The sequence below is a fragment of the Dendrobates tinctorius genome, unplaced genomic scaffold (assembly GCF_039654945.1).
Source record: "Dendrobates tinctorius isolate UK_male_01 unplaced genomic scaffold, ASM3965494v1 ptg000202l, whole genome shotgun sequence".
Classification (NCBI taxonomy): Eukaryota; Metazoa; Chordata; class Amphibia; order Anura; family Dendrobatidae; genus Dendrobates; species Dendrobates tinctorius.
In genome coordinates this window covers 406,093-432,986 of record NW_027361869.1, presented here as the reverse complement: position 1 = coordinate 432,986, position 26,894 = coordinate 406,093, and the positions used below count along the sequence as shown (strand labels likewise).

The window sequence follows — 26,894 nt, the reverse complement described above, 5'->3', positions numbered from 1 at the left end:
TGCTCTGCCTCAGGTGGGTGATGATTCTTCAGGAGTGCACCACTCCTCTGCCTCAGGTGGGTGAATTTTAAGGAGTGCACTGCTCCTCTGCCTTGGGTGGGTGATGAATCTTCAGGAGTGCACCACTCTGCCTTGGGTGATGAATCTTCGGGAGTGCACTGCTCCTCTGCCTCAGGTGGGTGATGATTCTTTAGGAGTGCACGGCTCTGCCTCAGGTGAGTGATGGTTCTTCAGGAGTGCACCGCTCTTCTGCCTCAGGTGAGTGATGAATCTTCAGAAGTGCACCGCTCCTCTGCCTTAGGTGGGTGATGAATCTTCAGGAGTGCACCGCTCCTCTGCCTCAGGTGGGTGATGATTCTTCAGAAGTGCACCGCTCCTCTGCCTCAGGTGGGTGATGAATCTTCAGGAGTGCACCGCTCCTCTGCCTCAGGTGGGTGATGATTCTTCAGAAGTGCACCGCTCCTCTGCCTCAGGTGGGTGATGAATCTTCAGGAGTGCACCGCTCCTCTGCCTCAGGTGGGTGATGAATCTTCAGGAGTGCACCGCTCCTCTGCCTCAGGTGGGTGATGATTCTTCAGGAGTACACCGCTCCTCTGCCTCAGGTGGGTGATGATTCTTCAGGAGTACACCGCTCCTCTGCCTCAGGTGGGTGAATTTTCAGGAGTGCACCGCTCCTCTGCCTCAGGTGGGTGATGATTCTTCAGGAGTACACCGCTCCTCTGCCTCAGGTGGGTGATGATTCTTCAGGAGTACACCGCTCCTGACTCAGGTGGGTGATGATTCTTCAGGAGTGCACCGCTCCTCTGCCTCAGGTGGGTGATGATTCTTCAGGAGTACACCGCTCCTCTGCCTCAGGTGGGTGATGATTCTTCAGGAGTACACCGCTCCTGACTCAGGTGGGTGAACCTCTTTATGGTTCTCTTCTTGCAGCCCCAAAAATCCCATCACTGGTGAAATATGGACAGATCTGCTTAGTGGTCTTTGCTGGTGAAGTCCTTTTATGCCTCACTTTTTTGCCAGAGCAGATTCAAACAGCATATCCCGCTCTGGAGGATGTGTCCTGTTCTGCATTACACGAGACAGTTCATTGATTTTAATGAAAACTGTAATACTACATGTCACCACTGGTGGCGCTGCAGGCACATTGCACACTTCCAGATTTCCCCACTGATTGCAGCTAATCACTGGGGGACCGTGCGACGCACATTTTTTGGAGAAACCTTCCTAATGATATGGATTAACACCTCAGTGCATAAAACAAGGTAAAAAAGATGACAAATTCTCAAAATGCTTCGAAAACTAATTAACAAGGCGCCAGTGGCCACAGGGTTGTGGCTAGGTGATGCCAGCGAGCAGGTAGCTGCCCCGTAGCGTCACGCAGCGTTGCTGGGACGCCTCCAGACTTTGCAGCGCTCACACACGTAGGTCTGCCTCCTTCCTCGTGTGGTTTGTTACATCCTGAGTGTGACCGGAGTCAGACGCGCAGATATTCTTCCTCTGTATTTATATCAATGCAAAAAAAAACCCCATCAGAACCTTCCTCCATGTGCACAGGAGGTACAGATTACCACCAGGATCACCCCCCACACCATAAAACTGCAGCATGGATGCTCGGTGATGGCCATACACCTTTAGATCAATGTTGGGCAAATCTAGATGTACTTGATGGGGATGTACTAACTTTCCCCAGTTGGACAATACACCATCAGTAACTCCTCCAGGCCCATCATACACATGCACGCTCAGGCCCAGTGTATGTGTGCTTTCATTAGTGGGGGCTAAACTTCAGAAGAAAGGATTGGGCATACTGAAATTCAACATGCCTGATCATTCAGCAATATAACATGTTGTGGGAGTTACTAGGCCCCCCATACAGGGCACTACTGGGATTGGCCATTTTCACTCTTTTATCCATGGTTACGTCCACTAACAACTAAATAACTGTCACTATGAATGGTCGTAACCGTGGATACCTAAGACACTGCACATGGGGTAAACAACTAGGCTAATCAGAAGAACTATACTACATTTGTAATTGGAGGTGTTTGCTAATATTCTTATTATTACACCTACTACTTATTGGGATAGGATCTTGGAGATGGGAATACAATGTTATAAACAGATATTCCGACGTGGATCAGTTCCTTATGCTCCTTGTTCCAGTTATTGGAGACATTCTGAGCTGGACATTTTAATTTCTGAGACCCTAACCTCAGTAGCTGTCCCAAAGGTACTAATGAACATTTGGTTACCCCGTTTTCTAGATGATCAGATTCCGGATTACAGGAACTATACAGTAATACAGATTTGTAGATGAATCCTCGCCGCTTCTCCTCTCACTTCTAGTAAATGGTTCTTCTTGTGAATTGTCTCCAATGACAAGCTGATCTTTATTTTCTATTCTTCTAAGTTTAGTTTCAAGACCTAAGACAGGAAGCCAGAGAGGGTGAGACGCTGAGGCGGAAGAGGTGAGATGCTGAGATCAGTGGGACCAGACTGAAGAGCACGGCGCATAGCAGAGCTGAGAAGGTGGTCAGAAGGCTGGAGGGCCGGGGAGAAGCTGCGGCACCAGGAGCTGCCGAGGAGGATTAAAGACCGGCCACAGGTAACGGAGGTATTGCCCATCTGTCTGGGCTAATAGGATGAAGCAAGGAGACCGAGATCAGCGGTGATGATACAAGACCGCCACTCACCCTAGCTCAAAACTGCGGAGGGTCCATAGTGAAGAGGCCACATTGCCCCAATGCGATGGGCAATATGAAACTAGCTAGAACAATGGGGCTGATCCTCACGTGGGTCTGTGTGCAATAGAATGAGGGCGATGGGAGATCGACTCGGGTCAGTAGCAGAGGGCGATGGGAGATCAACTCGGGGTCAGTAGCAGAGGGCGATGGGAGATCGACTCGGGGTCAGTAGCAGAGGGCGATGGGAGATCAACTCGGGGTCAGTAGCAGAGGGCGATGGGAGATCGACTCGGGGTCAGTAGCAGAGGGCGATGGAAGATCAACTCGGGGTCAGTAGCAGAGGGCGATGGGAGATCGACTCGGGGTCAGTAGCAGAGGGCGATGGGAGATCGACTCGGGGTCAGTAGCAGAGGGCGATGGGAGATCGACTCGGGTCAGTAGCAGAGGGCAGCTTTGGGAATATGTGACTGAATCCCATTGTGCCCCTCTTTGCTTTTGATTTTTAAAAGCTATAAAACTTTTTTTTTCTCCAGTTGATATCATTGCATCAGGGTACGAGCTGTAGATTTATTAACTTTCATTGGGGTCAACAAAACTTTTTTACGATTTATTTTTCATTTTTTTTTTAGAATTGTAGCGACCATTTACATTTTGTCTTTTTCCTTTTGGAGTGAAAGGTATGTGATAAGTATTATATTTTATTAGTGCAGACAATTAGAAACGTGGCAATAGTTAATTTTCTTTTATTTGGAAAAAGCACTTTTTTATTTTTATTATATATTTTTTTTTAAAAATTTTTATGGTCCCCCTAGGGCACGTGAACCTGTGATCACTTGATTGCTTCTACATTGTAATCTGCTATGTCAATGCTCCCTTGTTGTGTAAGAAACTGATGGCAGGAGGGACACTTTCCCCCATTTCCAACCTCTTAGATGCTGCTGTCATAAATGAGCGCAGCATCCAAGAGGTCTGTATGAAATGGACTTCATGTTGGTTCCTGTTTCTGTTGTTCCTTTTGATATAGGCAAAATTTGGGGTTTATTGGGGGGTTGGGACGAATTTTGGTTTTGGGCTTATTTTTTATAATTTTTTTTTTTTGCACGCTGTTTCCCTCTTAAATCAGCACTAAGGCGAGAAGTCAGGGCTGTGGAGTCAGTAAATCAAACCTCTGACACCGACTCCACCAAAATGGGCTCCCAACTCCACAGCACTGCGACAAATTAATGTTTAAATTAAATGAGAAATATAGTCGTCACCGGAGGTTTTTTTTTACTTTTGTATGCTCTTCCTGATTCTGAAGAGGTAAGGTCTTTAAGATAATCCTGCAGAAAACACAGGGGTTAATCTCCCCCAGAAGATCAGTTTAATTTTGCTTGCCCTAAGGGGGAGGAGCTTATTGATTCTAAGTCCTAGCAGTGGGGGGGAAGCTCCTGCTGCAGTGGGGGGGAAGCTCCTGCTGCAGTGGGGGGGAGGCTCCTGCTGCAGTGGGGGGGAGGCTCCTGCTGCAGTGGGGGGGAGGCTCCTGCTGCAGTGGGGGGGAGGCTCCTGCTGCAGTGGGGGGGGGGCTCCTGCCGCAGGGGGGAGGCTCCTGCTGCAGCCAGTTGTCTTACAGAGGAGGCTATAGCTGAACTCTTCAGAAACAGAGATTTCTTTATATTTTTTTTAGTTTTCATTGTAAAACAAGACAAATAGGATAAAAAGATATGAAGCATGTTAGGTTAGTCTTCATCTTTTTAACATCAAGATATTGAGTTTATTATATGCATTTTTTTGTTTTTTCATTCCATGTGTGGACTGACATAAATTAGTTTTATGACCTCGGGACGCTGTCTGCTGGGTTTAGTCTACCTTCAGCATAGATGAAGTGATGACATGGACCTTGATCACGTCTGGAATCCTGGAATTTTGTGTTATTTCAAAACAATGACATGGAAGGTTTGTAAACAGCTCTTTATATACTATATGCCTTGTGCTGTTCAAGGGTACATGTCCTTACCCCACCTCTTTATAGCCTTGGCCCACAAGGGCTACATACACCTCCTGGTGGTAAAGTTATTTAGTAGAGTTTCTGTCTCCGAATCCACTGTAGCTCTGTACAGCTACTGGTAGTAAAGTTATTTAGTAAAGTTTCCATCTTCTGAATGAGTATCTGACTTCAGTATTGTACTTTATTCGAGGAAGCTGCTCAACCACCAACATGGTGGGAATTTCTTGTAAATTCATGTTTATTGGGTGATTAATTTTTTGCTTAATTAGACAAATTTAGCATTTTGGGATCCTGGAAATAAAATATAAACTAAATGAGTTTGTCTTTTAGACCTAGAATGAAAAGAAATGCGCTTCAAGATTTTTTTTCATTTTGAGCTATTTAGGCATTGCTTACCTGATAGTACGTCTCTATCTTGTTTTTAGGCCTATGGATTCTCCGGTACAGGAGACAGCTGGCATCCAGTGCCTGTCCGGAATCCCTCCAGGAAATCATGACAAAGCTACAAGATCTGCAGCTTTTGGCTGCAGACGAGGTGAAACGCCTTCAGGAGTTACCATTGCCCAAGCGGGCAGAGGCCCTTATGGACACTGTAGGTGGGAAGGGCAGGATGCCTCTCCAAGCTTTTCAACACTGCATAGAGAACAGTCGCACCTGCCTTTACCTGCGGATCCGCCACTATGGTCGGTGAAGTCCTATATGTGAACTCTAGGGTTTGTCTTAACTTTCTTGAAAAGCTTGAACACACTTGTTCATACAATGGTTTGTTTTATTTTGTTCTTATTTGAATGTGCACATTGTAGATTCAGAATTATGGCAGCAAAACCGCTAAAAAACAGATATGGAAACAAAGAGTATTTGAAACAAACCACAATGTGTGTTATATCTTAGATTCCTCACAGTACTCTTGGTATTCTCTCCAGCAGCTTCATCAGGTCATCACCTGAAATGGCTTCCAATGGATAGGTATGCCTCACCAAAGCTCATTTGGCCTTCAGCAAATGTTTGTGACCATCAGATGTATTTTTGCAGAGGTAGTGTTGGTACACAGATCCATAGTTTACAACTGTTCTAATTTGGAATATTGCAAGAAGCACTGAACTAAGTACAGAGAAACAACAGTCCATTGTTTATTGTCAGTCAGAAAATTGCTAGAACCTTGAAGAAATTCTCAAGCGCAGTCATGAAAACAATAAATCTCTATGATTAAACTGGCTCTCAAGAAGACCACCCCAGGAAAAAGACGACTAAGAAGCCTGGTTTGGGATGATATTGACAGCAGAGTAAAGGCAAAGCAGTCAAGAAGTGCTCGGCCCATCTTGGAACTCATTCATAATGGTTGGAAGCCATTCTTGGTGAAGACCTGACAACGCAGCTTGAGAGAATGCCAAGGGGGTGAAAAGTTGACAAGAGGGGTACCATAATATTCTGGTTTCACACGTGTTGCTTAGCTTCTTGTTGCCACGTGTCCCTTTGTGGTTTTGCTGCCTTCAATCTGAATCTATGTGCATATTGCAGTAAGAACAAGGAAAACCATTGCACAAACAGGTGTGTCCAAACTTTTGACTGGTACTCTACTTCAATCACATTTGTCTTTTTACAGATCCACTGGTGCGGAAACATTTGGACAATGTGGAATACGATGATCACCAGCCACTCTTGGCGCAGTTAAGCTCAGTTCTGATGGTAGAAGGTCTCAAAGATGCCCAGATTCAAGAACATGACGTTGGACAGCTAGAACTAGAGCAGGCTGGACGAGCAGGCGCAAAGTGGTTGCCTCTTGAAAAAATGCTCATGCCGTTGTCACGAGTCAGTCTTCCCCCACGTATCACCCTAACTGTGGGGGTGGCAGGGGTGGGCAAGAGCACTCTCGTTCAACTGTTTGTGGAAAAGTGGACACGTGGCAAGTTGTGTCCAGAAATTAAATCTGTGTTGTCTCTGAAACTGTGGGAGCTGAATATTCATGATCGCCTCTCGGCAGAGAAGTTAGTCCGTATTGCTTGCCCTGGAACTACCACTCTACCGCCAAGTTCTCTTCTCATTTTGGATGGTTTGGATGAATTACGAGCACCACTCGATTTCTCAGACTCTGTTGGCAGCATTGACCCCCAGAAAGAGCTTTCTCCAGAGTGTCTCATTACCAATATTTTAAGGGGGAACCTGCTGCCAGATGTCACCGTGTGGGTCACATCAAGACCAGGAGCAGCTTCAAAGATTCCTGGTGGGCTTGTAGATCGTATGACAGAAATCCCTGGTTTAGGGTCAAATGACATCAAGGATCTTCTAGATCATGTGATACATGACACCAACGGCACCCTGCAGAGGGTCTGGGATCATCTACAATGTCATCGTGCCTTGAAGGCTCTATGTTCTGTGCCCACCTTGTGTCATATTATAGGACTTTCTCTAGAGTTTACATTGCATGCTCAAGACTCAACAAATCAACATTTACCAGATACGTTGTCGGCCATATTTTCCTGGTACTTAAAAGCCCAATTCTGTGATGCAGAAGGGATAGAACAACCATCAAATGGTCGGAGAATGGTTGGAAATTTGGGCAAACTGGCATTCCAGGGCCTGCTTAGAAAACGGACAGTTTTCTATGAGTCAGATCTGAAATCTTGTGGGATCGAGACCCCAGTTCTGCCTGGCAGCTTATGTTCACGATTGCTGGTTTCTCAACACTCTCCCTCATGTGCATCTTTCGCTTTCTCCCATCTTTTGCTGCAAGAGTTCCTGGCAGCTGTTCACTACCACTCTGCTGCTAAACGTGCCATCTTTGACCTTTTTGCCGATGGCGGAGTCTCTTGGCCCAAGTTGGGCTTTCTCAATCACTATAAAAGTGCCACCCAGCGCGTTTTACAAGCTGATGGAGTACAGTTGTCTATTTTCCTCCGTTTCCTATCTGGACTTCTTTCAGCACAGGTCCCGCGCGTCCTAGCCGGATGTCTTCCAAGTAAAGAGGAACCAAGCAACCATCGTGGGTCGGCTATAGATCACCTTCAGAGCTTGCTCAGTGCGGGAAAGGCAATCTCTGGTGGGATGGTGAACTTGGTGTGCTGCCTTTACGAGATGGGTCATACTGAGCTGATCAGTGCAGTGGATGAGGCTCTGAAGACGGGGACTCTTAGGGGTCAGTTGAACCCACTGACAAGTTCTGCTCTTGCCTATTTGCTGCGCGTGTCATGCAGCTGTTCCCAAGAAACGAACCTCAACCAATGCCTGAATTATGGACTAGTCCAGAACTTCCTTCCTCAACTCCAGTACTGCACCAACCTCCGGTAATTACTACAAGTCTTGCGACTATCCATAACGTGCTATTACATGTGCGATACGGGGTGTTTGCATCTCATATACATTTCTTTATACAGAATGGAGAATAACAACTTTAAGGATGATGTTATGGAACTGTTGGCCACCATCCTGCGTGCCAAAGACTGTGCCATCCAGAAAATCAGGTGAATAGCCCATGATCAAATATCTGTCCGAACACACAAGTAATACGAGTAGAGGTCTTGGACTCATTGAGAAGCTATAACAATAAATCTGCCTTTTCTCGACGCTCTTTATTTACAGCCTTGCAGAAAACCAGTTGGGTAATCGTGGTATTAAAGTGTTGGGCAAAGCTCTCATGGTGAACCAGACTCTTTCATCTCTTGAGTAAGTCTCCATGAATCAGACGGGAACCTGTAGGATGTCATTGAGGTATGAAGGCCCTGGTTTCTCCTTGAGGAGATCTAGATGGTGTTAGAAGCAAATTAGCTTCTTCCAAATGGTAAACAAAACTTTAGATTTTGTTTTTTATTCCTTTTGGCTCACCACGAGCTTGAACTTTGTTATTTTTTGGTTGATTTCATTGTATAAAAGCTTGTTTTATTGTGGTACAAACTGTAGTTTCTATCAATAACATTTCTGATCTCGTTTTATTAATTTTTGGGAAAGCGAAATGGCCAAAAAACAGCGATTCTGCCTTTTCAATATTTATTTTGGATTTACCGTATGGGATAAATAATATAATATTTAATTAGTTTAGACATTTTTGCACGGAGCGATACTACATGTCATTTTTTTTCGCTAATTTTAATGAATGTTTTGGAAAAAGGGAGGGGCACAGTGGGCCACGATGCTTCACCTGGGGCAGTGGAACATAATGTCAGGGGGCAATGTGCCACGACGTTTTCTCGGGGGCAGTGGAATATGACGCTAGCCCAGGGGGAAAACGGGCCACGATGCTTGCCAGGGGGCAATGGAACATGATGCTAGCCTGGGGGCAGTTGGCCATGACGCTAGCCCAGGGGGGCAACGAGCCACGACGCTTGCCCAGTGACAGTGGAACACAACCCTTGCCCGGGGGCAGTGGGCCACGACGCTAGCCCGGGGGCAATGGAACATGATGCTAGCCTGGGGGCAGTTGGCCATGACGCTAGCCCAGGGGGGCAACCAGCCACGACGCTTGCCCAGTGACAGTGGAACACAACCCTTGCCCGGGGACAGTGGAACATGACGCTAGCCCGGGGGGGCAACAAGCCACGACGCTTGCCTGGGGTGGCAGTGGGCTATGTTGCTTGCCTGAGTTCGCCATGTGCTTGCTTTGGTGCCACCAACTGGAGGTAGCTACACTGTACGTCCTTTGAGACACAAACATACTATTAATCGCCTGCATTTTATACCACAGCCTGCACAGCAATATCATTGGACCCAATGGTGCCCGAGCCTTGGCAGAATATCTGAGGAACAATCAAGTACTTCTGAGTCTGGAGTGAGTAGACAGTACTGTGTCACACTGACCTCCTCTATGCATCGGTTAGAACAGTCAGACGTGAAGAAAAATTTGCCTTTGTTGCCCATAGCGACCAATCAGAGCTCAGCTTTAATTCTTAAACTGCCCTAGTAAAATGAAAGCTCTGTTGTGATTGGTTGCTATGAGCAACACAGACATGGTTTCTTTTAGGTGGTTTTGATAACTCTGCCCTAACGAATGCCTCGCTGCCAATACTAACATGATCTCTCCCTAGCTGCAATTAGAAGGACTTTTGGAGAGCAGACGACTTACTGCCAGTCAGTCACTTGTATCCATGGCTGGCCTCACATTGGTTTGTGCCCTCGGTTGCTCCTTCCAGAGGTGCTGTCTATATGGTGCACGATGTGTTCTATTCATTATGCCATAAAAGGTCTAATTATCAGCATCATACGGTAAATAAATACTGCACATAGTGCCTAAATAATACTACCTTATAGTGCTTATAAATTAGACAATGACCAAATAATAATACCAGATAGTGCTCAAATAATGCCGACACACAGTGACCAAATACCACCATAAAGTGACCAAATAATACCACCATACAGTGACCAAATGACAGTGATATATTGAAGTATGGTATAATGTTCCTCCTTGCAAAGAGCGACGTGTCAACCCTGACATGCCGAGGTGAGGAGACTTTTAGGCCGCAATGCTCCTCTGGGAAATATGCAAATTGTCTCTTCAGATGGGAAGAGGAGAACTCTAGCGCCACCTATAGGAAGTAGCAATCCTAAAATCCTAATAGAGTCAATATTGATTTTTAGAATCGTTACTTCTTATAGGTGGCGCTAGAGTTCTCATCCTCTTCCTCTCTGAAGAGACAATTTGTATATAGACGTATGGCACTGTACAGCGACTAAATAATACTGTTATACAATTAATGTTAAAATGTGTGTTGGTGACACTATTTGGCTGCTCACCCGTCGGTGTGGCCCCTGCAGCACGGACGGCTGATGCGCCTCATACGCAGAGGATTTCCCTAATCCCAACCCTTTGTCACCTTCAGTGCATTCATGAGGTGCTTCTCCTTGTATCCTGGGAGCGTCACCTGGACCTCCACCCTCGTCAGATTCTTGTTAATGGGGCTGTGCCTTCATCTTTATTACAGTCTACAAAACAACCGCATCAAATCTGAGGGGGCCGAGCACCTGGCGCAGTCTCTACGGAAAAACCGCAAGCTGAAGGCCCTGAAGTGAGTGGACACGTTATTTATGGGTGACGTGAAGATCCCGGACCCCAAAGCCAAATCTGCAACCGGGACCGGCCAGGGGCCATTTCTAATACTAGCGGCTTGTGATGTGGTACAGCAGCATTTGGCTCCTGCAGGCACCAGGGTCCAGGTGTGACTCTACACCCCCACAAACTGTCCATCGGGGTTCCATATTAACCCCGTTCTTACTTAGGATGTAATATTACGTCCTATAGTGGGTGCGGATGTATGGAGTGGGCTCAGGAGCTGACCTTGCTTCCTACTGGTCAGGCGCTGGCTGTGTCATACCGCCAACACCTGCCTGTAACGGCAACCCGCTCTGATCGCTGCTGTTTAACCATTTAAGTGGCAACATCAATCTCTGACGGAAGCATTTACATGGCACGACTGGGTGGCGCTATGATTCCAGCATCCATTGCTCCACTTACCACGAGGCGATGGGGGAGAAGATAGGTTGCGACTATAGCAGAGCGCCTACTGTCGCTCCTCCACCACCATCTTGGGGCTCCTAAGGGCTTCATAGAAGATTGTGGTGCAGTACATAGTACAAAGCAATCAAGTACTTGCAGAATTAAGTCCACTAGGGGGACTAAAATATACTTTTTTTATATAAATTTTTACTGTAAAAAAAAAATACACAAAATTTAAACCCTCTTTCAATTAAAAAAATAAAAAAAAATTTGGTATTTTTGTGCCAGTAAAAGTCCATTTTACAGTCGCCAGCCACACACACACACACACACACACACACACACACACACACACACACACACACACACACACACGCTATAAAAAAAACTAAAAAAAACACAATTTGCAACAGAAAAAAAGACAAACAAACCCTCATATGGCTATATCCGCTGAAGAATTAAAACTCCATCTTGCCTTACAACAGTATTAAGAAGAACGGCATTGAAGCTGCGGGGGCAGAGAGCCTGGCGTCCAGCCTGAAGGAGAACCAGGTACTCCAGGAGCTGTGGTGAGTGATCTGCTCTGTCGTGTTCCCGACCTCTCAGCCCACCGCACGGTGTCATAAAGGGGAAGTTCTGATGGTTTCACATCCTTTGGGTGGGTTTCTTGCAGGTTATCAAGCAACAGCCTGGGAGACCAAGGAGCCGCGGCCTTGGCGGAAGCTCTCACTGCAAACTCAAGTTTAATCACCCTGGAGTAAGTCATATCTATGAATGGGGGGGTCCGAGGCATGGGGGTCTGAGGCAGGTCACATCCGTGTGGATCCCACTGATTGCCTTGTTCCTCGCTTTTACAGTGGCTCACGAAAGTATTCGGCCCCCTGGAACTTTTCAACCTTTTCCCACATATCGTGCTTCAAACATAAAGATACCAAATGTAAATTTTTGTTGAAGAATCAACAACAAGTGGGACACAATTGTGAAGTTGAACGAAATTTATTGGTTATTTTAAATTTTTGTGGAAATTCAAAAACTAAAAAGTGGGGCGTGCAATATTGTTCGGCCCCTTTAACTTAATACTTTGTTGCGCCACCTTTTGCTGCGATTACAGCTGCAGGTCGCTTGGGGTATGTCTCTATCAGTTTTGTACATCGAGAGACTGAAATTCTTGCCCATTCTTCGCAAACAGCTTGAGCTCATGGAGGTTTGATGGAGATCGTTTGTGAACAGCAGTTTTCAGCTCTTTCCACAGATTCTCGATTGGATTCAGGTCTGGACTTTGACTTGGCCATTCTAACACCTGGATACGTTTATTTGTGAACCATTCCACTGTAGATTTTGCTTTATGTTTGGGATCATTGTCATGTTGGAAGACAAATCTCTGTCCCAGTCTCAGGTCTTTTGTAGACTCCAACAGGTTTTCTTCAGGAATGGTCCTGTATTTGGCTCCATCCATTTTCCCATCAATTTTAACCATCTTCTCTGTCCCTGCTGAAGAAAAGCAGGCCCAAACCATGATGCTGCCACCACCATGTTTGACAGTGGGGATGGTGTGTTCAGGGTGATGTGCTGTGTTGCTTTTACGCCAAACATATCGTTTGGCATTGTTGCCAAAAAGTTCGATTTTAGTTTCATCTGACCAGAGCACCTTCTTCCACATGTTTGGTGTGTCTCCCAGGTGGCTTGTTGCAAACTTTAAACAACACTTTTTATGGATATCTTTGAGAAATCGCTTTCTTCTTGCCACTCTTCCATAAAGGCCAGATTTGTGCAGTGTACGACTGATTGTTGTTCTATGGACAGACTGTCCCACCTCAGCTGTAGATCTCTGCAGTTCATCCAGAGTGATCATGGGCCTCTTGGCTGCATCTCTGATCAGTCTTCTCCTTGTTTGAGTTTAAAGTTTAGAGCGACGGCCGGGTCTTGGTAGATTTGCAGTGGTATGATACTCCTTCCATTTCAATATGATCGCTTGCACAGTGCTCCTTGGGATGTTTAAAGTCTTGGAAATCATTTTGTATCCAAATCCAGCTTTAAACTTCTCCACAACAGTATCACGGACCTGCCTGTTGTGTTGCTTGGTTTTCATGATGCTCTCTGTGCTTCAAAACAGAACCCTGAGACTATCACAGAGCAGGTGCATTTATATAGAGACTTGATTAGACACAGGTGAATTATATTTATCATCATTAGTCATTTAGGACATTGGATCATTCAGAGATCCACAATGAACTTCTGGAGTGAGTTTGCTGCACTGAAAGTAAAGGGGCCGAATAATATTGCACGCCCCACTTTTCAGTTTTTGAATTTCCACAAAAATTTAAAATAACCAATAAATTTCGTTCAACTTCACAATTGTGTCCCACTTGTTGTGGATTCTTCACCAAAAATTAACATTTGGTATCTTTGTTTGAAGCATGATACGTGAGAAAAGGTTGAAAAGTTCCAGGGGACCAAATACTTTATCATTGATTGCAGTGGCTGTGCCATTGTAGAAGGTACGCCTCGCTCAGGGATTGCCTGCAGAACTGTAATCTGACTTAAGATTTGGTATCTTTGAAGCATGATATGTGGGAAAAGGTTGAAAAGTTCCAGGAAGCCGAATACTTTCGCAAGGCACTGTACCTGGTTCTCCCCCGACCGTAAGACACAGGACAGAAAAAGTTAAACAGACCGGCTGGTTGCACATGTGCCCCGACGTTCCATCAAGTCTGCACTTGGCTCTAGTCGTACTGTCAGTGCGATAGATTTAGAGAGGCGTGACGGGACACATGAGTGACCAACCGATCCATTCAAGGCATCCTGCTCATGATCTTGCTGTGCAGAGAAGAGGGACACTAATATAACAGCTAACACTTATCCAGGAGAGACTGGAATATACCTTTAAATAAACAGTTGCCATGCAAAGTCTAGGGCCGCACGCAGCCCTATAACGGTTCCATGTTATATGGACAGTGGCCAGAGGCAGCAGTGGCCCATACCGTACCTGATTTTTTTACAGACACGCGGAGTTGTTTCTCATGGTTGCATATTACGCTGGATGACTAATCTCTATATAATATATCAGTATTTATTTCCTCTTTGTGTCATTGCAGTTCCCTATCCTTTAGCTGAAACGTTCCTACTAACTGTGAAAGTCAGGAAAGAGGGACACAGTGTGGGCCGGGGGACTTTATATTTTACGCTATTTCCCGTACCTCACCTATTTTTATATATGTGTTCGCTCAGAAATAGTGCTCTGTGAAGCCCAATAGTGTCCTCACACAGTACAGTACCCCTTTCATGGCCACCACAGACTATCTACGCGCTCACAGTATGATGCCAAACAGTACATTCCCCACACACAGTATGATGCCCCACAGTACATTCCCCCCACACACAGTATGATGCCCCACAGTACATTCCCCCCACACACAGTATGATGCCCCACAGTACATTCCCCCCACACACAGTATGATGCCCCACAGTACATTCCCCCCACACACAGTATGATGCCCCACAGTACATTCCCCCACACACAGTATGATGCCCCACAGTACATTCCCCCACACACAGTATGATGCCCCACAGTACATTCCCCCACACACAGTATCATGCCCCACAGTACATTCCCCACACACAGTATCATGCCCCACAGTACATTCCCCCACACACAGTATGATGATCCCACAGTACATTCCCCCACACACAGTATGATGCCCCCACAGTACATTCCCCCCACACACAGTATGATGCCCCCACAGTACATTCCCCCCACACACAGTATGATGCCCCCACAGTACATTCCCCCCACACACAGTATGATGCCCCCACAGTACATTCCCCCCACACACAGTATGATGCCCCCACAGTACATTCCCCCCACACACAGTATGATGCCCCCACAGTACATTCCCCCCACACACAGTATGATGCCCCCACAGTACATTCCCCCCACACACAGTATGATGCCCCCACAGTACATTCCCCCCACACACAGTATGATGCCCCCACAGTACATTCCCCCCACACACAGTATGATGCCCCCACAGTACATTCCCCCCACACACAGTATGATGCCCCCACAGTACATTCCCCCCACACACAGTATGATGCCCCCACAGTACATTCCCCCCACACACAGTATGATGCCCCCACAGTACATTCCCCCCACACACAGTATGATGCCCCCACAGTACATTCCCCCCACACACAGTATGATGCCCCCACAGTACATTCCCCCCACACACAGTATGATGCCCCCACAGTACATTCCCCCCACACACAGTATGATGCCCCCACAGTACATTCCCCCCACACACAGTATGATGCCCCCACAGTACATTCCCCCCACACACAGTATGATGCCCCCACAGTACATTCCCCCCACACACAGTATGATGCCCCCACAGTACATTCCCCCCACACACAGTATGATGCCCCCACAGTACATTCCCCCCACACACAGTATGATGCCCCCACAGTACATTCCCCCCACACACAGTATGATGCCCCCACAGTACATTCCCCCCACACACAGTATGATGCCCCCACAGTACATTCCCCCCACACACAGTATGATGCCCCCACAGTACATTCCCCCCACACACAGTATGATGCCCCCACAGTACATTCCCCCCACACACAGTATGATGCCCCCACAGTACATTCCCCCCACACACAGTATGATGCCCCCACAGTACATTCCCCCCACACACAGTATGATGCCCCCACAGTACATTCCCCCCACACACAGTATGATGCCCCCACAGTACATTCCCCCCACACACAGTATGATGCCCCCACAGTACATTCCCCCCACACACAGTATGATGCCCCCACAGTACATTCCCCCCACACACAGTATGATGCCCCCACAGTACATTCCCCCCACACACAGTATGATGCCCCCACAGTACATTCCCCCCACACACAGTATGATGCCCCCACAGTACATTCCCCCCACACACAGTATGATGCCCCCACAGTACATTCCCCCCACACACAGTATGATGCCCCCACAGTACATTCCCCCCACACACAGTATGATGCCCCCACAGTACATTCCCCCCACACACAGTATGATGCCCCCACAGTACATTCCCCCCACACACAGTATGATGCCCCCACAGTACATTCCCCCCACACACAGTATGATGCCCCCACAGTACATTCCCCCCACACACAGTATGATGCCCCCACAGTACATTCCCCCCACACACAGTATGATGCCCCCACAGTACATTCCCCCCACACACAGTATGATGTCCCCACAGTACATTCCCCCACACACAGTATGATGCCCCCACAGTGCATTCCCATACACACAGTATGATGTCCCCACAGTACATTCCCATACAAACACAGTATGATACCCAACAGTACATTCTCCCCACACACAGTATGATGCCCCCACAGTACATTCCCATACAAACACAATATGATACCCCACAGTACATTCTACCCACACAGTATGATGTCCCCACAGTACATTCCCCCACACAGTATGATGTCCCCACAGTACATTCCCCTACACACAGTATGATGTCCCCACAGTACATTCCCCACATACAGTATGATGTCCCCACAGTACATTCCCCCACACACAGTATGATGCCCCCACAGTACATTCCCATACAAACACAGTATGATACCCAACAGTACATTCTCCCCACACACAGTATGATGCCCCACAGTACATTCCCATACACACAGTAAGATGCCCCACAGTACATTCCCCCCCACAGTATGATGTCCCCACAGTACATTCCCATACACACAGTATGATGCCCTCACAGTATATTCCCCCACACACAGTATGATGCCCCCACAGTACATTCCCATACAAACACAATATGATACCCCACAGTACATTCTACCCACACACAGTATGATGTCCCCACAGTACATTCCCCCACACAGTATGATGTCCCCACAGTACATTCCCCTACACACAGTATGATGTCCCCACAGTACATTCCCCCCACACAGTATGATGCCCCCACAGTACATTCCCATACAAACACAGTATGATACCCAACAGTACATTCTCCCCACACACAGTATGATGCCCCCACAGTACATTCCCATACACACAGTAAGATGCCCCACAGTACATTCCCCCCACACAGTATGATGCCCCACAGTACATTCCCCCCACACACAGTATGATGCCCCACAGTACATTCCCCCCACACACAGTATGATGCCCCACAGTACATTCCCACACACACAGTATGATTCCCCACAGTACCTTCCCCCCACACACAGTATGATGCCCCCACAGTACATTCCCATACACAGTATGATGCCCCACAGTACATTCCCCCCACACACAGTATGCTGCCCCACAGTACATTCCCCCCACACACAGTACGATGTCCCCACTGTACATTCCCCCACACACAGTATGGTGTCCCCACAGTACATTCCCCTCACACACAGTATGATGCCCCACAGTACATTCCCCCACACACAGTATGATGCCCCACAGTACATTCCCCCACACACAGTACGATGTCCCCACAGTACATTCCCCCACACACAGTACGATGTCCCCACAGTACATTCCCCCCACACAGTATGATGTCCCCACAGTACATTCCCCCCCCACACACAGTATGATGTCCCCACAGTACATTCCCCCCACACACAGTATGATGTCCCCACAGTACATTCCCCCCACACACAGTATGATGTCCCCACAGTACATTCCCCCCCACACACAGTATGATGCCCCACAGTACATTCCCCCCCACACACAGTATGATGCCCCACAGTACATTCCCCCCAGACACAGTATGATGCCCCCACAGTACATTCCCCCCAGACACAGTATGATGCCCCCACAGTACATTCCCCCCACACACAGTAGGATGCCCCCACAGTACAGTCCCCCCAACACAGTACGATGTCCCCACAGTACATTCCCCCCACACAGTATGATGTCCCCACAGTACATTCCCCCCACACACAGTATGATGTCCCCACAGTACATTCCCCCCACACACAGTATGATGTCCCCACAGTACATTCCCCCCACACACAGTATGATGTCCCCACAGTACATTCCCCCACACACAGTACGATGTCCCTACAGTACATTCCCCCACACACAGTACGATGTCCCCACAGTACATTCCCCCCACACAGTATGATGTCCCCACAGTACATTCCCCCCACAGTACATTCCCCCCACACACAGTATGATGCCCCCACAGTACATTCCCCCCACACAGTATGATGCCCCCACAGTACATTCCCCCACACACAGTATGATGTCCCCACAGTACATTCCCCCACACACAGTATGATGTCCCCACAGTACATTCCCCCACACACAGTATGATGTCCCCACAGTACATTCCCCACACACAGTATAATGCCCCACAGTACATTCCTCCCACACACAGTATGATGCCCCCACAGTACATTCCCCCCAACACAGTACATTCCCCCACACACAGTATGATGCCCCCACAGTACATTCCCCCACACACAGTATGGTGTCCCCACAGTACATTCCCCCCACACAGTATGATGCCCCACAGTGCATTCCCCCCACACAGTATGATGCCCCCACAGTACATTCCCCCACACACAGTATGATGTCCCCACAGTACATTCCCTCACACAGTATGATACCCCACAGTACATTCCCACACACACAGTATGATGCCCCACAGTACATTCCCCCACACTCAGTATGATGCCCCCACAGTACATTCCCCCACACTCAGTATGATGCCGTCACTGTACATTCCCCCACACACAGTATGCCCCCACAGTACATTCCCCCACACACAGTGTGATGCCCTCACAGTACATTCCCCCACACTCAGTATGATGCCGTCAGAGTACATTCCCTCACAGACAGTATGATGCCCCACAGTACATTTCCCCACACACAGTATGATGCCTCACAGTACATTCCCCCACACACAGTATGATGCCCCACAGTAGATTCCCCCACACACACAGTATAAGTGTCCACCCACACCCTCTAAGTGTGCATGCACACATGCAGTATCATGGCCCATACAGTCCCTCCCATACAACCATCACATTTGCCCGTCACACCCCTGCTCGCTGCTCCTAGATAGCGCCTGAAAACTTGCCAAGACCTTCTGGTAATGTGACATTTTCGGTTGCAGAACCTTCAGGCTATACCTAGACAGAATTTTAAGTTTAACCCCTTAGTGACGGGCCAACTTTTTAAATTCTGACCATTGTCACTTTATATGGTGATAACTCTGGAAAGCTTCAACAAATCCCATTGATTTTGACATTATACTTTATGATAATGGTAAATTTAGGTTGCTATGTTTTGTATTTATTTATAAAAAAAATTCAGAAATTTAACAAAAATGTAAAAAAAAAAATTGCAATTTTCAAACATTGAATGATTATCCATTTAATCCAGATAGTCATTCTACACAAAAACATTAATAAATAACATTTCCCACATGTCTGCCTTACATCAGCACCATTTTTACAATGCTAATTTATTTTATTAGCCTTTTAGGAGGTTTAAAAAATGTAGCAGCAATTTTTCATTTTTTCCTGGAAATTTACAAAAGTTATTTTTTTGAGGGACCTATCAATATTTGAAGTGACTTTAGGGGTGCTATATATTGGGAAACCACAAACGTGATACCATTTTAAAAACAGCACCCCCTGACACATTTGAAAACTGCTGTCAGGTAGTTTATTAACCCTTGAAGTGATTTTCAGGAATTAATGCAAAGTGGTATAGCCGGAATGAAAAAGTGTTTGTTTACCACCTAAATGTCGGTAACTTCTGAACTGACCGCTATAGCCGGGAGACTCTAAAGGTACTGTCACACTTAGCGATGTACCAGCGATCCCGACCAGCGATATGACGCGGTCAGGATTGCTGGTACATCGCTAAGTGGTCGCTAGTGAGCTGCCACACAGGCAGATCTCACCAGCGACATCGCTGGGGTCGGGGGTCGCTGATGCAGCAAGTTGTCAGCTATAGTGGACAGCCGACAGCTGCTGGATTGTCCCCTGTATGGGGATGCTAGACTCTTATATCTGATGTCAGTTAAAAGACGTATTGGCGGTCATTAAGGGGTTAAAGAGGTAAACTGTCCCTCTAAAATGAATGACTATTACTTAATTCTTCTGCTATAGATGGTGGGATTTGTGGATTTCCTAGTTTTTTCATGTATTTTCACACTGATCTCCTTTGTGTCCAGCCTGCAGAGTAATTCCATCAGTAATCGTGGCCTGACGTCCCTGACCGGTGGCCTGAGCCAGAACTGCGGTCTCAGACATCTGACGTGCGTCCTCAGCGTTCCCTATAGACGGTGACATCTCAGAATATCGCATGTATTATATATTTTTTGCCGTTTTTTCCTCTGTTTCCCAGTTTGCGGGAGAACTCCATCAGCATTGAGGGCGCTCAGGCCCTGTCAGAGTCTCTCCAAAAAAACACCACTCTGACACACTTGGAGTAAGTAGTCACCCTTAAAGGGATATTAACCCCTACATTAATTGTACCCTTCCAATAATACAACCTGCTTAAAGGGGTGGACTGGGATTTTAAAAAAATAAACCAATGGGCAGGTCAGTACTCACCCGGTAAATCCTCGCCTGTTTGCTTATCCGGTGACGTGACTCAATCACGTGTCACTGCAGCCATGTGCCGGCCATGGTTGGCCTGTTGCTTACATGCCAAGGCCAGTGATTGTCTGCAGTGGTCACATAGATATAAGGCACGGTGCCGCTATTTATACGTTACACCAATGTGACGGAGATGCCACATAGTAACTTAGGATATTTATGACCCCTTCAGTCTGACGGCGAATCTGCTGCACGATGAAGGCGTGGAGGCTCTTTCCGGAGCGCTGAGGGAGAACCGGAGCCTGGAGACTCTACAGTAAGTTCTCACAACGGGCGTTAGCCATGAATTGGCTTTTTTTTGGCCATTTTTTGACTATCGGTAAAGATCAAAGGTGTTAAAGGGGTTGTCCAATCAGAAATGGGGCATATTGAGATCGTTGACTCTGTACTCATTTGTGAGCCGGAGTGCTACGTAGCAAGGGCAACGGTGATCTCTTGCGGCCTCCCCTCCAAGGCATGCGCAGAAAAGGCATGGCCACGACCCTCCCGCTTGGTCTGTGGGATGTCAATCAATCCAGTGGGCCGCTCATGAGAACCCGCCCACAGGACTCCTTAACCTCATTGTCACCGTCCTGGATGGATAACTCTTTGGAGGCATTTTAAGGGAGAGGATGAGAAGGCTAAATCATCATGCATGTTCGTTTTAACACCATCTAATTCCTCTCCGTCAGCCTCCAGTGGAATTTTTTACGGGCGGGCTCGGCGTGGTCCCTTGCAGGAGCCCTTCGTGTTAACCAGTGTCTGCGCCTTTTAGAGTAAGTATGAAGCATAAACTAAATGTGGGTATATAGGGGGTAAATAATATAGAATCACATTTCATACTCGTGTCTAGCATTCTGTGCAGGGTAATTTTCTAAATTTATCCTTGTATTGGTTGGTGCTCCAAATCCCCATACATAGAGGTAGAGTAAATTCTAACTTCCTGCAGCAACCACGAGGGGGAGCTCAAGGGCTAAATTCAATGTACGCAGTAAGCTCCTCAGCTCCCTCTAGTGGTGGCTGCAGTCAGACAGAATTTACTCTGCGCCAGCACTGAATACATCAGAAATGTTACAGGATTTTCGTATTTTTAAAATTTTTGAATAATAAACTGCCTAAATATTCCAATCTGATTAGTTTACAGGAAAATGCCATTGGGGACGAGGGCGCGTGTGCACTGGCTAGTGCCCTGCAAAACAACTCTACACTTTCTGCTCTTTGGTAAGTCTTCTTAAAACAAAATTCAGTGGACTGTCATGTGAAAATGATTTCAGAATGAGTGAAACACAGGCAGATGATCGTAAGAAGGATGAGGAGGAGCACAACGAGATGGCAAAAAGGATGTACAGACCAAGGTGCGAGAAGGAGAAGATGGAATAAGTGGCTGAAAACTTGGGAAAATTGGCAAATGTGGCATTCCCTGGGGATAAAATACAAATATAGGCCTGAGAACGATCAATCACCAGGGGTGTGATTTAGGATGAATGAATGAATAGCAGTTGACAGAAAAGTCACCATAAAGTGATATCATCATAGTGGCGAAGTACAACCCTGACCCAATGACCACTGGGTGTCAGGAAAGCTACATGCGGAGTCTTATCTGCGTCCTCCAGCAGAATTGTGCAGTCATCTGTCAATAGATCCATTTCCTGCTACTGATGAGAGGTCTCTGCCGACTCTGTCCCAATCTACAAAGCAAAGCTGAAAAGTAAACTGCAGAAAACAGGAAACATGTGATGTGAAAACTGAAAGAACACCGATTCCAATTAGGGTATGTGCACACACTGCGGATTCTGCTGCGGATCCGCAGCGGTTTTTTCTCTGCGGGTCCGCAGCAGATTCTGTTGCATTGTACAGTACCTTTATTTCCTATGGAAAAAAAAAAACGCAGTGCACATGCTGCGGACTTGCTGCAGGTTACAATCCGCAGCATGTTAATTCTTTGTGCGGTTTCCGCTGCGGTTTCACACCTTATCATTATGAGGTGTGAAACCGCTGGGCAAAACCGCAGGCTAATCCGCAGATAAACCGCAGGACTTCTGTCCTGCGGATTTTCCAACAAAATCCGCACAACCTGAAAACTACGTGGGCACATAGCCTCACATATGAGCACAATACATTTCTCCTGCATTTTATCATCATTTATTATGTCACAGTCTGCAGGGTGCAGCTGTCGGACCGTCGGGAGCACAGGCTCTAGGAGAGGCTTTAATGGTGAACAAGACTCTGACCACGCTTGAGTAAGTACCTTGCACAGATGTAGCAGAGCTCATTTTGTCACAACCCCTGTTCCTATCGCAGGTAAGCCTGTTGTGGTGATTTATTATTTATGTAACTTGATGATTTATCCATTTTTTTTGCCTTTCTTTAGTTTACGAGGGAACAATATTGGCCTTCGAGGAGCTAAGGCTTTGGCGGCTGCGCTGAAGGTTAATGGCGCCCTGCAGATTCTGAAGTAAGGACTACACATGGGAAGGTCTGTAATGTAACACAGGCAGCTACCTACCAGCCATCTTGTCTTCTCAGCTTGCAGGAAAACTCCATCGGTCTCGACGGTGCCATCTGTCTTGCCAACGCAGTCTCTGGAAACTCTTCTCTCGTCTCCCTCAGGTATGTCTCCATTGCCTCCAACATCCAGGTGAGCCCTAATACTCGCCATTTAGTAAGAGACCCCCCATTCAGATCTCTTACCTAATAGTGGGAGGGTGACCCTGCATTACGGGGCAGCCTATTGACATCACTGGGAGTAATGCAGTACTTAGTTTTTCCTGAGGTGGCGCTGCAAGGAAATTGAACATTTTATAAATATTCAGTTTGCAGGGAAACCACATTGGTCAATCCGGAGCCAAAGTGATTTCAGATACGCTGAAGAACGACGCCCCACACTGCAAGGTGAACCTATGAGAAGCCTTCATGCCGCTCCGTGGGCCTGGGGGCACTGGACAGAGCACAAGGGTGTCAGACTCATAATAGATATTGGAGAAACCATAATTAGGGCGATGCTATCGAGCAGTCTCATTAAACTCTTACTAATTTAAGGTTTTGGGTGTTTCCCTTTAAATTATTCGCAAAAAAAAAAAAATTGGGGGAGATGAACACTTGTCTGATAACCTCCCAGGAGTGAAATTTAGAAGACAAATAAGCCGGCTCTACTATCATAGCGCAACAGAAAGGCATTAGGACCTCCCGTCACAACATAGAAGGATGTATATACCAAAGGTGGGGGGTGAACTCAGATACCCCCTGTAATCACATATATTACCCCCAGGGGTGAAGTATGGTGGGGAACAGTGGTCACAACTGCACCCAGAAGTAGAATTAAGGGGGTCTCAAAGGTTCAGCTAAATGTTATATGTTTGGTAGTTTTGATCAGTGGGGGTTCGAGTCCAGAGAAGCCCCCCATAGACTGACTATTGAGTCCATGCACAGCTGAAGCTGGGGGGCTTCTGCCGTCCCTTGTGCGATCGATGGGAACATCAGCGCCCGTCTGCCACTGATCAACACTAAAAAATTTTTTTTCAAAGTTTAGTTCCCCTTTACCATCTTCTCCTTTTTATGCTTTTGTTAAAAAAATCATTACATTAATTTGTTTATTTTTATAGATCTAGATTATGTAACAAAAGGTGTAAAATTGTGAAGCGATAAGGGAAGAATAAATACAAGAGGAGGAGGAGGGTGGCTGGGAAGAGAGTTAGAAGTCGTTGTCGCTCTCCACAAATGATTCACTTTGCTGCAATCGCCTACTCGGTTTACCCAGTCCTCTCTTGGGTCCCCTTGCCCTTACGATTTCTTCCTCATCATCATCATCGTCGTCGTCATCATCGTCTTCGTCCTCATCATCTTCGTCCTCCACATCCATTTCACTGTCTTCTAATGCATCCTGTGCAAAGGAACGATGGCGACATATTTGTTCAAGGTTCATCCATATTGCAATGGTCTGGGCCTCTTCTGACACCACTGGGGAGGCTGCCACGTCCCGTGGTTAAAGGGGCTTGTACCAACCTGCTGGCAGCTGCTCAGAGCCTCAGTATTAACTATAACAGCAGGACTGGCTGCCGCCTCCACGTAATGACAGCAAGGAAATAAAAAGGAGACATGAGGATGAAGAGGAGGAGAGAGCGCGAGAGTATAACAACAGTCAGCAATGAAGAACGGAATGGGAAATGGATAGAAAAAGGCAGCAACCTGCGGGTGACGAACCGGAAACCCAAACCCATATTACATACGGTATAAAAATATACGCAGTCATGACTGAACGTATTAGCACCCTTGAAATTGTTCCAGAAAATTAAGTAATTGCAATCATTTTCTAGGAGAAATACAAGTTTTCTTATACACGTTTGTTTATTGGAAAAACACACACAAAAAAAAAAAAGATAAAAAAAGGCAAACTGGACATCATTTCACACAAAACCCCAAAAATGGGCCGAACAAAATTGTTGGCACCCTCAGCTAAATATTTGGTTGCACACCCTTTGGAATAAATCACTGCAATCAATCGCTTCCTATAACCATCCACAATCTTCTTACACCTCAACTGGAATTCTGGACGACTGTTGTTTTGCAACCTGCTCTAGGTCTCGATATGAAGGAGCCTTCTCCTGACATTTAAGATCTATCCACAGATGTTCAATGGGATTTAGATCCTGAATCATTGCTGCCACTTAAGAACCCTCTCCAGCGCTTTGTTTCCATCCATTTCTGGCGCTTCTTGACGTATGTTTGGAGTACGCAAACCTAACTTACTGACACTGGGAACTAGATTGAGACCCTAAATCCTTTGGGAATCTTCACATTTCATGATGTCTTGCATACAGTCAAGGTCCCTACTGGCAGAGGCAGCAAGGCCACCCCAAAACATCGTTAAACCTCCACCATACGTGACTGTAGGTACTGTATTCTTTTCTTTGTAGGTCTCATTCCATAAACAGTAGAATGATGTGTTTTACCAAAAAGCTCTATCTTGATCTCATCTGTCCACAAGACTCTATCCCAGAAGGATTTTGGCTTTTGGTGCCAACAGTTTTGTACAGCCCATTTTGGGGGTTTTGCTTGAAATTATGTCCAATTTGCCTTTTTTTATTTGTGTTGTTCCAATACCCACAAAGGAAACAAATGTGTATAACAAAACATGTGTAATTGCTAAAATTGTCTGGGAGAAAATACTTCATTTTCTGGAACAATGTCAAGGGTGCCAACACTTTCAGCTATACAAAGAATGGTTGCACTCTATCATGCTAAGGCATGTCAATGTGGAATATATGTAATTAGAATTGCAATACAGCTTTAGAATTAAAGAAAAAAATATATGAGACTCTTAGCATAAAATTTGGCCAAATATTATCTGCCCACCAGCCAACGTCAAGGAGTGCAACCATTCTTTGTATACTGTATATGGGGGTAGCTCCTCTTGGTATGCACCTATTCACATTAGTTTGGATGTGCCAGTCAGTTTTTTTTAACACTTTCAGCTATGACTGTGTGTGTATACATATATACAGTGGGGAAAATAAGTATTTGATATTCTGCTGATTTTGCAAGTTTTCCCACCTACAAAGAATGGAGAGGGCTTTAATTTTTATCATAGGTACACTTCACCTGTGAGAGACAGAATCTAAAAAGAAAATTTCTGGATTTTTAGATTGTATGATTTTTAACCCCTTCACCCCCAAGGGTGGTTTGCACGTTCATGACCGGGCCAATTTTTACAATTCTGACCACTGTACCTTTATGAGGTCATAACTCTGGAACGCTTCCATGGATCCCGGTGATTCTGACAATGTTTTCTCGTGACATATTGTACTTCATGTTAGTGGTAAAATTTCATTAAAATAACTTGCGTTTATTTGTGAGAAAAACGGAAATTTGGCGCAATTTTCCAACTTCGAATTTTTATGCCCTTAAATCACAGAGATACGGCACACAAAAAACTTGATAACTAACATTTCCCACATGTTTACTTTACATCAGCACAATTTTGGAACCAAAATTTTTTTTGTTAGGAAGTTATAAGGGTTAAAAGTTGACCAGCGATTTCTCATTTTTACAACACCATTTTATTTTTAGGACCACATCACATTTGAAGCCACTTTGAGGGGTCTATATGATAGAAAATACCCAAAAGTGACACCATTCTAAAAACTGCACCCCTTAAGGTGCTCAAAACCACATTCAAGAAGTTTATTAACCCTTT

The 26,894-nt window shown here is 46.2% G+C and overlaps 2 protein-coding genes across 6 annotated transcripts in view; one reads left to right on the top strand and one right to left on the bottom strand.

Annotated features, from left to right (window-relative positions):
- Positions 1-2,484: 2,484 nt before the first annotated feature.
- On the top strand, positions 2,485-23,739 carry NLRC3 (NLR family CARD domain containing 3). The gene is made up of 19 exons (XM_073553510.1): positions 2,485-2,605; positions 4,493-4,619; positions 5,097-5,354; positions 6,275-7,952; positions 8,043-8,129; positions 8,248-8,331; positions 9,347-9,430; positions 10,584-10,667; positions 11,581-11,664; positions 11,769-11,852; positions 20,296-20,379; positions 20,469-20,552; positions 20,895-20,978; positions 21,394-21,477; positions 21,839-21,922; positions 22,858-22,941; positions 23,073-23,156; positions 23,228-23,311; positions 23,515-23,739. The coding sequence occupies exons 2-19, from the start codon at positions 4,613-4,615 to the stop codon at positions 23,603-23,605; spliced, it is 3,213 nt and encodes a 1,070-aa protein (XP_073409611.1). The 5' UTR covers positions 2,485-2,605; positions 4,493-4,612; the 3' UTR covers positions 23,606-23,739.
- A 538-nt stretch (positions 23,740-24,277) lies between these two features.
- CLUAP1 (clusterin associated protein 1) overlaps positions 24,278-26,894 on the bottom strand; it is a 46,588-nt gene continuing 43,971 nt past the window's right edge. For 2 of the 5 annotated variants that reach the window (XM_073553511.1, XM_073553512.1), the window contains exons 12-13: positions 24,704-24,760; positions 24,278-24,581 (exon numbers count right to left, since the gene is read on the bottom strand). In XM_073553511.1, the coding sequence (XP_073409612.1) occupies positions 24,393-24,581; positions 24,704-24,760 (246 nt within the window). In that variant the 3' untranslated portion in view covers positions 24,278-24,392. The remainder of the gene's footprint in view (positions 24,582-24,703; positions 24,761-26,894) is intronic. The other 3 variants (XM_073553514.1, XM_073553513.1, XM_073553515.1) reach the window with 3 other exon arrangements.